This window comes from Carassius gibelio, chromosome A21, assembly GCF_023724105.1.
Source record: "Carassius gibelio isolate Cgi1373 ecotype wild population from Czech Republic chromosome A21, carGib1.2-hapl.c, whole genome shotgun sequence".
NCBI classification, from domain to species: Eukaryota; Metazoa; Chordata; class Actinopteri; order Cypriniformes; family Cyprinidae; genus Carassius; species Carassius gibelio.
Window position 1 is genome coordinate 5103849 of NC_068391.1, and position 12217 is coordinate 5116065.

The 12217-nt window shown below is 33.3% G+C and overlaps 1 protein-coding gene and 1 pseudogene across 1 annotated transcript; both read right to left on the reverse strand.

Moving 5' to 3' along the window:
- Window positions 1–3278: 3278 nt before the first annotated feature.
- LOC127942261 (uracil nucleotide/cysteinyl leukotriene receptor-like) lies at window positions 3279–4650 on the reverse strand. The gene is made up of 2 exons (XM_052537951.1): window positions 3947–4650; window positions 3279–3282 (listed from the first exon to the last, which is right to left on the reverse strand). Exons 1-2 carry the CDS (start codon window positions 4648–4650, stop codon window positions 3279–3281), a joined length of 708 nt encoding a protein of 235 aa, XP_052393911.1.
- A 2415-nt stretch (window positions 4651–7065) lies between these two features.
- Window positions 7066–11456, reverse strand: LOC127942264 (uracil nucleotide/cysteinyl leukotriene receptor-like; annotated as a pseudogene).
- Window positions 11457–12217: the final 761 nt, after the last annotated feature.

The following is a 12217-nucleotide window of genomic DNA, read 5'->3' on the forward strand; positions in this document are numbered from 1 at the left end:
TGGAAGAAGTCTATGATGTGGTTTAGTAAGATCTAAAAACGTCATGATTTATGGAAAATGAAAACAAGAGAGTTTTCCAGCCCGGTTCAGATAAAGAACAGGCTGAACAAAACCACCCAAAATAAAACAAAATAATCCAACAGTATAAAGTTCCATAATAAACAATTTACTTAGAATGAGAATCAATCCTGAGACAATAAATGGCACATACAGAACAAACATGTTCACAGTAGTTATCAGAATGATATAAAATGCTCTTCTCTTCATGTGGTTTTCCTCCTCTCTCTCTCTCACTCTCTCTCCTGGTCCTGACTGCTTCAGAGCTCTGAGAACAGCCACACAGCAGAACAATTGGATAGAGAACAAGAGGAGAAACTGCAGAGAGAAGAAATATGAATAAAAATAAAACAAGACTAAAGTAAAAAAGCTGAATAAACAGGATCCAAGAGTGATTATCCAGGCCACAGTGCAGCAGATGACTCTATATCTGAGAGGTTTGTACTTTAGAAAGGTTACAGGATGAACCACTGCCAGGTAACGCTCAACACAGATCAGACACTGAAACAGAGGACGACCAGTGATGGCAAGTCCTAATAAACAATCAGTTATTGTCTTGAGAACTGACCAATAATCCATTAGAGAGAGCAAAGAATTAAGAGAGTTACCAATCTCACAAACAGAGAGATTGAGGATGAAGAACTCTGATGTAACTCCACTTCCTGTTCCTGTGACAATGAGCCATAAAACATAAGAGTGTATAGGAAAGCCAAACAGAACATTTAAAATGTCCAGAATCTTCATTAGCACCGAGTAAAGAGTTGTGGAGTTTGTAGGTGCTCCAAATGTGGTGTAGTTCTCTGTAGAGTTATACATCTCCTTTGCTGCACCTTCAGCTCAAAAGCTCACAGAAAATGTAAAAACGTCTATGAAATAAAATGGACAGGATAAGGTTGGAGATTTTTAAAAAAATCATAATTTACTCATAATTTCAAGTAAGTATAAATCATGGTATAAGTCATGGTTGTCATATGACACAGCAGCTACGCACTGTATAACAGATATACATGTTTTATTTATTTATTTTTCCTTTTTATTCTAAACAATTCCAAACATGCTTAATATATCAGGAAATATCTCTATTCTCAAATATGTGTAAGTAAGCGCGTTTTGCACCTTTATAGATTATTTGATCAATATATGGTGATGGGTAAAGTAGTGTTATCTATTAACACATAAGAACCCGACTTTTTACTTAAGTGCCACATCATGCCATAAAATATTTTTAACACAACTGCATTTGCATTTAATGTAAATTTTATAACAATATTTTAAGTTAGTTATTTTAACACTTTCATTTTACAGAGAGTAAAGAACCTTTACATTATCAAAGAGTTCAGGCACTCTCAAAAACTCCCATTAAAATCACTGAAGCACTTTACATTATGAAACGAATATCTTACTTACATTCGTATACACATCTGCACTGTTTTGTTGTTTCTGATGAGAGTATTCGCTAAATAATTCAGTCAGCGAGCAAGTGAACAAAACACAGTGTTTCAGTGATGACTCTTCTGCATGTCTCTGATTGGCCATTGCATTCATAAGCGCAACAGAATCGTTTCTGATTGGTTATCACGAAGCGTTGTACGAACGCGTCTGTCTCTGGCTCAGTTCCAGCCAGCGAACACAGATTAGAATTTAGCATCTGATGCTGTGCACTGAACGATCTAATCACACCGGTGTGAATGTATTGAATATATAAAACAAATATTTTTATTTTTATTTATTTATTTATTTATTTATTTTTTTTTATTTTTTTTGACATTTGGAAGCATCTAAAATCCACTTGGCTCAGAAATCTTTGAAAAAAAACTTTGAATGGGCATGACGCCTCTGCTGGCAGGGCAAGCTGATGATGATGCTTATGATGAATGCAATATAAAATGTTCACTTTGATACTCATTTATGACTTTCAAGCAGTATCAGACTTCACATATACAGATTGAGTTATACAAAGACAAAACAAATAAACAAAAACAATAATATCTGAAGTAAAAAATAAAAATAAAAATTCATACATTCCCGTTCAAATAACACAAACACTCTAGAGTTTACTTGTTAAGTATGCATTCATACAGAAAATGTGTTACCTGAAGAGTGACTGTCCAGTCTCTGTGCATGACCCTGTAAAACACTGTACTGTGGTTTGTAGACTGACTTCACTTCTGTCACAAGAATATTTGTGCATGATTTCACTTAATCTACACTTCAAATAAACATATGCAAATGCAAATATTTACATTTAACAAAAAATGTTGATAAATATTGAGTAAACACTGGAACCATTTTGGATTTGAAATGGTTAGACAAGGCATATTTTATGCAATATTTGACTAACATGAGAAGTACACAGTTTGCTTTGTATTATTAATATATCTGTAGTATGTACAAATGATATGAAATATGTAAATATGTAAATTATCATGTGGTGAATTACTCAGTTAACATATACCCAGCAATTTAAGCAACTTAAGACTTAATTAAAAAAAAATATAATAATGATAATAATTCAGTGCGATTATATAAAATAATCAGGGGATACGTAAAATATTGAAATTGTTATATGACTAAAGTATAGTTTAATGCAAGAATTTCTACATTTAAGGTGACAATGTCATTTATGAAGAGTTTTATTAGATAAACAAATGACAGACTGGCAGCAACCACATCTAATAAACATATGGAATGCAGTTAATATGAATATGAGAAAGTCAAGTATTGAATTGTATAAGTAAGGGGGTGGATCACTCTGAATAATCAGAAAACTGAATGACAGAGAAACATTCTAACATGTTCTGGTCTCATAAATGCTAATATACAGGAGACAATTTATTGTAAATGAAAAAAAAAAAACAAAATCACAAAATTAATGCTAAATACAAAACATGGTTTGGTTCTGGTAATGTAATAAAATAAACAATAAATAAATAAATAAATAAACAGATATTGAGGACAAAGAACTCTAATGCAACTCGGAATTAATATCAAATATAGACATTTGATATTAAAGGGACAAGAGCAACTTGAAAAGGATGGACAGTCTTGAACAGTTGGACAGTCAATGATTTTACGTGCCAATTTTCCCAGTCTCTCTAAATGTATAAATATTTCTGTGCTCTGTTTTTTATATTGACTTTTAAGCTGTCATAAGAATATATGTGCATTACCTCAAATGCTTCACATAAAACATCAGACTTGCAAATATTTATGAAAATACGTTATCTGTATAAACAGGATTAAAAGACAAATCATTCCCATTCATTGTGGAAACTGCAACCTGGTATCACTGGACAAACTAAATATTGACAACAAGATCAATGATAACTGTTCAAAACTATAATCTTAAAATGTAATCTAAAATCTTAAAATGGGTCCTATAATGCACCGATAACCAGTGAAGAGATGCTAGGACCGGGGAAATGATTTCCTTTCATTCAAGTTGATTGAAATTGAAAACAAATAATAAAACAAGATTTAGTAATTTAAGATTTAATTTCATTCACATTTATAATAACCATATCTGATAAACACACTCAAAACAAATGTAATCTTTATGGAAATAAAAAAGAACAAACAAATGTACAGCTATTAGTCAGTTTGTGGTTGTGTTGCTCTTAACAAACAGTGAATGACAGAGCGACGCATTATGATCTGAGCCACTTTAAACTGTAAATACAGCACAGTAGCCACATGTGAAGCTTCATTAAATATATATTAACATGTTCGACTATCATTAACACTTACGCAATTAAATTCAATTAAAAAAGAGAGTTTTCCAACCCGGTTCAGATAAAGTACAGGCTGAACAAAACCAGCCAGTACATAACAAAAAAAAGCAACAGAAAAAGATTCCTGAAAATAACCTCGAGTCAGAATAAAATGTAACCCTGAGACAATATACGGCACATATGTGATAAACATGCTCGCAAAAGTTATCAGAATCAGATAAAATGCTCTTCTCTTCATGTGGTTTTTCTCCTCTCTCTCTCTCGCTCTCTCTCCTGGTCCTGACTGCTTCAGAGCTCTGAGAACAGCCACAAGACAAAACAACTGGATGGAGAAGGAGAGGAGGAACTGCAGTGAGAAGCAGCATACATAAATATACAAGTTACATGAGACCATAGTAAACCAGCAGCACAAACAGGAGCCAAGAGTGAATATCCAGACCACAGTGCAGCAGATCACTCTGTATCTGAGAGGTTTGTACTTCAGAAAGGTTACAGGATGAACCACTGCCAGGTAACGCTCAACACACATCAGACACTGAAACAGAGGATGACCAGTGATGCCTAGTCCTAAGAAAAAATATTTTAATGCTTTGAGAATTGAAAACCAGCGATCAAGTACATGAAGAAAAATGTTTAGAGTATTGGCCAGCTCACAAACAGAGAGATTGAGGATGAAGAATTCTGATGCAACTCCACTTCCTGTTCCTGTGATGATGAGCCATGTCACATAGAAGTGTGTAGGAAAACCGAACAGGAAATTGAAGCTGTGCAGACAAAGATCCAAAACTTTTAGCAGCCCAATGTGTTGAGTTGTGGAGAATGTAGATGATTCCGGTATGAAGTTATCTGTACAGTTATTCATCTCGTTTCGTCTCTCCGCTCAAAATCTCACAGGAAATGTAAGCTTTCTATCAAGAAAAAAAAAGTTACCAATAAATAAACCTAAATTGCATGCACTTTCAAAGCTGCTATGAAAGATTTTACACCATGATTTGTATATCACCCAAAATTGGTGTTCCCAAGTTCGCACACAAAAAGTTTGTTATTCATGTTTTTGTTTAGTTTTTTTGGAAAAACATGTTATCTACAAAATATATTTATTTATTTAAAAAATAAATAACAGTTTTTTAAGTCTCTGAGAATATAGAGTGCATATATAACATGTCACTTCACTTTTGTACCTTGTTTACCCCCATTAATGAGACGTTTTAGTACCTAAAATATACATATCAGTACATTTTGAAAGATTACCACCCCATTGGCAGCTTTTATATCTTCATGGTCTACATATAAAATGCTGGAATTTGCAATTATCTGATTTCAGAAAAAAAAAAAAAAAAATCAAAGCTGCTGACCCAACAGAACAGATTTTTCAAACCAATTTAGAATTTAGAACTGCTTATGGTGAACACAACATAAATTGCTCAACATGATACTCAGAATAAGTTGCATGAAGTTAAATACAGTTTAGTTTAGTAAAACGGTCAATCTCAGGAACAAGTCCCAATTTTTAATCTTATATATTCTGGTTTTATCATAATTCAGACTTTGTGAAAAGAAGTCAAAGATACAAGATTTAAAGATATTCTAAAAGATATTCTATGATACACTTCAAAAGGTCCCAATTCTAGTATCCAATGTCTACATTGTTATTAATCTCATAATCTATTGAATTAGTGAATAAGTGAAATTTAATCACCTTGCGAGTGAATATCCAGTCGCTCTGAATGTGTAGAAACCTGTGCTGTGTTTTGTAGACTTCACAACTGTCACAAGTATACACTGTATGTGTATGACTTCATCTGCCTCACAGCATAAATCATCATATATTCAAATATATTAATTAAACATAATGTTCAAAAAGACAGTCATATATCTTACTAAACATTTGAATGGAGTAATACTGACTCACTTGAATTTATAATTGTTAACCAATGCACATGTCTACACAATATTTAACTGACTCACATTTTCATTACTAAGGGCAACAACAACAGTATATGAAAAAGCTAAAAGCTTTAGTATTTTTTTCAGTAAATAAAAAAATGACAGACTTGCAGCAATCAGCAGACCGCCAGCAAACTAGATCCAAGTTTATGTGGAACAATCAAATGTACAACTATAAGTTTGTTTTTGATGGTGGATCATTTTTAATAAACATACAGACAGTCACACAAATACATTCAATTAGATATTTAATGATCAGTTTGAAAAGATTAAAAATACAAATAAATACATCACTATTATGGTTCCAAATAGTCTATGGGAGGATCACAACAGAAATATACAGCTGGTGGTGAATGAATGTACAACAGCAGAGAAAACCCCATCTCCAAACCCAGAAAGACTACAATAACCCAAACAATCATGATGAAATGCAATGTAGAATGTCTGTTGAGCGGCCATCAAAATAAAATATTAGTTATATTATGATATTAAGTAGGGATGCACGATATTGGATTTTGGCTGATATTTGATATGCCGATATTTTCAAAATAAATTTGGCCGATGCCGATACGATATATATGCAAATTTTTCGCCTGATATATTTAAACTTTAATTTTACTGAAGAGAAATCCATGTATCTCTTCTGTACTGATTCTACCATAAATGTATTATTTTACAAATGTAGACAGACATTCACACCTGAAAAACAGGTCTTGGTGCTGCTCAGGATGACGGCTCTTAAGATGTGTAATCATATTTGTAGTGTTGAAAGACAGTTGTTTTACGCCTCCTCGCATCACTTGTGCTTTACAAATATTGCAAATAGCAACTTTGTTATCTGTTTGACAGATCTCGAAATGCCTCCACACAGCTGACATGTTGTAAGTTTAAGTTTTGGGCGTTCAAGGTACGTTCATGGTCGTCCCCCTATCGGTTTGAAATATTCATATCAGCCGATGCCGATGATGGTCATTTTAAGCTTTTATGGGCCGATACCGATGTTGTGTCGATATTATCGTGCATCCCTAATATTAAGCAAATAGTCTACTGATTCTCAAATGACTGCTAGTTAACATGTAGTTGCAAAGTTATTTATAGGTAGCTGAATGTCTAAAGCGAACTATCAAAATAAAGTCTTACCCACAGAATGGAAGAAGTCTATGACGTGGTTTAGTAAGATCTAAAAACGTCATGATTTATGGAAAATGAAGACAAGAGAGTTTTCCAGCCCGCTTCAGATAAAGAACAGGCTGAACAAAACCACCCAAAATAAAACAAAATAATCCAACAGTATAAAGTTCCGTAATATACAATTTACTTAGAATGAGAATCAATCCTGAGACAATAAATGGCACATACAGAACAAACATGTTCACAGTAGTTATCAGAATGATATAAAATGCTCTTCTCTTCATGTGGTTTTCCTCCTCTCTCTCTCTCGCTCTCTCTCCTGGTCCTGACTGCTTCAGAGCTCTGAGAACAGCCACACAGCAGAACAATTGGATAGAGAACAAGAGGAGAAACTGCAGAGAGAAGAAATATGAATAAAAATAAAACAAGACTAAAGTAAAAAAGCTGAATAAACAGGATCCAAGAGTGATTATCCAGACCACAGTGCAGCAGATGACTCTATATCTGAGAGGTTTGTACTTCAGAAAGGTTACAGGATGAACCACTGCCAGGTAACGCTCAACACAGATCATACTCTGAAACAGAGGACGACCAGTGATGGCGAGTCCTAATAAACAATCAGTTATTGTCTTGAGAACTGACCAATAATCCATTAGAGAGAGCAAAGAATTAAGAGAGTTACCAATCTCACAAACAGAGAGATTGAGGATGAAGAACTCTGATGTAACTCCACTTCCTGTTCCTGTGACAATGAGCCATAAAACATAAGAGTGTGTAGGAAAACCAAACAGAAAATTTAAAGTGTCCAGAATCTTCATTAGCACAAAGTACCAAGCACAAGTTGTTGAGTTTGTAGATGCTCCAAATGTGGTGTAGTTCTCTGTAGAGTTATCCATCTCCTTTGCTGCACCTTCAGCTCAAAAGCTCACAGAAAATGTAAAACTTCTATAAAATAAAATGGACAGGATAAGGTTGGAGATTTTAAAAAAAATCATAATTTACTCATAATGTCAAGTAAGTATAAATCATGGTATAAGTCATAGTTGTCATGTGACACAGCAGCTACGCACTGTATAACAGATATACATGTTTTATTTATTTATTTTTCCTTTTTATTCTAAACAATTCCAAACATGCTTAATATATCAGGAAATATCTCTATTCTCAAATATGTGTAAGTAAGCGCGTTTTGCACCTTTATAGATTATTTGATCATATGGTGATGGGTAAAGTAGTGTTATCTATTAACACATAAGAACCCGACTTTTTACTTAAGTGCAACATCATGCCATAAAATATTTTTAACACAACTGCATTTGCATTTAATGTAAATTTTATAACAATATTTTAAGTTAGTTATTTTAACACTTTCATTTTACAGAGAGTAAAGAACCTTTACATTATCAAAGAGTTCAGGCACTCTCAAAAACTCCCATTAAAATCACTGAAGCACTTTACATTATGAAACGAATATCTTACTTACATTCGTATACACATCTGCACTGTTTTGTTGTTTCTGATGAGAGTATTCGCTAAATAATTCAGTCAGCGAGCAAGTGAACAAAACACAGTGTTTCAGTGATGACTCTTCTGCATGTCTCTGATTGGCCATTGCATTCATAAGCGCAACAGAATCGTTTCTGATTGGTTATCACGAAGCGTTGTACGAACGCATCTGTCTCTGGCTCAGTGCCAGCCAGCGAACACAGATTAGAATTTAGCATCTGATGCTGTGCACTGAACGATCTAATCACACCGGTGTGAATGTATTGAATATATAAAAAAATATTTTTATTGTTTGTTTTTTTTTTTTGTTTTTTTTTTTTGACATTTGGAAGCATCTAAAATCCACTTGGCTCAGAAATCTTTGAAAAAAAACTGAATGGGCATGACGCCTCTGCTGGCAGGGCAAGCTGATGATGATGCTTATGATGAATGCAATATAAAATGTTCACTTTGATACTCATTTATGACTTTCAAGCAGTATCAGACTTCACATATACAGATTGAGTTATACAAAGACAAAACAAATAAACAAAAACAATAATATCTGAAGTAAAAAATAAAAATAAAAATTCATACATTCCCGTTCAAATAACACAAACACTCTAGAGTTTACTTGTTAAGTATGCATTCATACAGAAAATGTGTTACCTGAAGAGTGACTGTCCAGTCTCTGTGCATGACCCTGTAAAACACTGTACAGTGGTTTGTAGACTGACTTCACTGCTGTCACAAGAATATTTGTGCATGATTTCACTTAATCTACACGTCAAATAAACATATGCAAATGCAAATATTTACATTTAACAAAAAATGTTGATAAAAATTGAGTAAACACTGGAACCATTTTGGATTTGAAATGGTTAGACAAGGCATATTTTATGCAATATTTGACTAACATGAGAAGTACACAGTTTGCTTTGTATTATTACTACATCTGTAGTATTTACAAATGATATGAAATATGTAAATATGTAAATTATCATGTGGTGAATTACTCAGTTAACATATACCCAGCAACTTAAGCAACTTAAGACTTAATTAAAAATATATATAATAATGATAATAATTCAGTGCGATTATATGAAATAATCAGGGGATACGTAAAATATTGAAATTGTTATATGACTAAAGTATAGTTTAATGCAAGAATTTCTACATTTAAGGTGACAATGTCATTTATGAAGAGTTTTATTAGATAAACAAATGACAGACTGGCAGCAACCACATCTAATAAATATATGGAATGCAGTTAATATGAATATGAGAAAGTCAAGTATTGAATTGTATAAGTAAGGGGGTGGATCACTCTGAATAATCAGAAAACTGAATGACAGAGAAACATTCTAACATGTTCTGGTCTCATAAATGCTAATATACAGGAGACAATTTATTGTAAATGAAAAAAAACAAAATCACAAAATTAATGCTAAATACAAAACATGGTTTGGTTCTGGAAATGTAATAAAATAAACAATAAATAAATAAACAGATATTGAGGACAAAGAACTCTAATGCAACTCGGAATTAATATCAAATATAGACATTTGATATTAAAGGGACAAGAGCAACTTGAAAAGGATGGACAGTCTTGAACAGTGGGACAGTCAATGATTTTACGTGCCAATTTTCCCAGTCTCTCTAAATGTATAAATATTTCTGTGCTGTCTTTTTTATATTGACTTTTAAGCTGTCATAAGAATATATGTGCATTACCTCAAATGCTTCACATAAAACATCAGACTTGCAAATATTTATGAAAATACGTTATCTGTATAAACAGGATTAAAAGACAAAGCATTCCCATTCATTGTGGAAACTGCAACCTGGTATCACTGGACAAACTAAATATTGACAACAAGGTCAATGATAACTGTTCAAAACTATAATCTTAAAATGTAATCTAAAATCTTAAAATGGGTCCTATAATGCACCGATAACCAGTGAAGAGATGCTAGGACCGGGGAAATGATTTCCTTTCATTCAAGTTGATTGAAATTGAAAAAAATTAATAAAACAAGATTTAGTAATTTAAGATTTAATTTCATTCACATTTATAATAACCATATCTGATAAACACACTCAAAACAAGTGTAGTGGTTGTGTAGCTTTAAACAAACAGTGAATGACAGAGAGACGCATTATGATCTGAGCCACTTTACACTGTAAATACAGCACAGTAGCCACATGTGAAGCTTCATTAAATATATATTAACATGTTCGACTATCATTAACACTAACGCAATTAAATTCAATTAAAAAAGAGAGTTTTCCAACCCGGTTCAGATAAAGTACAGGCTGAACAAAACCAGCCAGTACATAACAAAAAAAAGCAACAGAAAAAGCTTCCTGAAAATAACCTCGAGTCAGAATAAAATGTAACCCTGAGACAATATACGGCACATATGTGATAAACATGCTCGCAAAAGTTATCAGAATCAGATAAAATGCTCTTCTCTTCATGTGGTTTTTCTCCTCTCTCTCTCTCGCTCTCTCTCCTGGTCCTGACTGCTTCAGAGCTCTGAGAACAGCCACAAGACAAAACAACTGGATGAAGAAGGAGAGGAGGAACTGCAGTGAGAAGCAGCATACATAAATATACAAGTTACATGAGACCATAGTAAACCAGCAGCACAAACAGGAGCCAAGAGTGAATATCCAGACCACAGTGCAGCAGATCACTCTGTATCTGAGAGGTTTGTACTTCAGAAAGGTGACAGGATGAACCACTGCCAGGTAACGCTCAACACACATCAGACACTGAAACAGAGGACGACCAGTGATGCCTAGTCCTAAGAAAAAATATTTTAATGCTTTGAGACTTGAAAACTAGCGATCAAATACATGAAGAAAAATGTTTAGAGTATTGGCCAGCTCACAAACAGAGAGATTGAGGATGAAGAATTCTGATGCAACTCCACTTCCTGTTCCTGTGATGATGAGCCATGTCACATAGAAGTGTGTAGGAAAACCGAACAGGAAATTGTAGCTGTGCAGACAGAGATCCAAAATTTTTAGCAGCCCAATGTGTTGAGTTGTGGAGAATGTAGATGATTCCGGTATGAAGTTATCTGTACAGTTATTCATCTCGTTTCGTCTCTCCGCTCAAAATCTCACAGAAAATGTAAGCTTTCTATCAAGAGAAAATAGTTTCCAATACATTAACCTAAATTGCATGCACTTTCAAAGCTGCTATGAATGATTTTACACCATGATTTGTTTTTTTTGGTAAATCATGTTATACTGTACAAAATATATTTATTTATTTATTTAAAAAATTGTAAACAATTTTTTAAGTCTCTGGGAATATAGAGTGCATAAATAACGTCACTTCACTTTTGAACCTTGTTTACCCCCATAAATGAGACGTTTTAGTACCTAAAATATACATATCAGTACATTTTGAAAGATTACCACCCCATTGGCAGCTTTCATATCTTCATGGTCTGCATATAAAATGCTAACATTTGCAAAGTATCTGATTTTAGAAAAGAAAAATCAAAGCTGCTGTCCCATTTCAACAGAACAGAATAGTTTTTCAAACCAATTTTAGAGCTGCTTATGGTGAACACAACATAAAATGCTCAACATTATACTCACCTCAAGCACAAACAGTAGATTAAGTTGCATAAGTTGCTTAAGGTTAAATACAGTATAGTTTAGTAAACCGGTCAATCTCAGGAACAAATCCCAAATTTTTACTCTTATATATTCTTGTTTTATAATAATTCAGACTTTGTGAAAATAAGTCAAAGATACAAGATTTAAAGATATTCTAAATGCATTCTATGATACACTTCAAAAGGTCCCAATTCTAGTATCCAATGTCTGCATTCATATAAATCTCA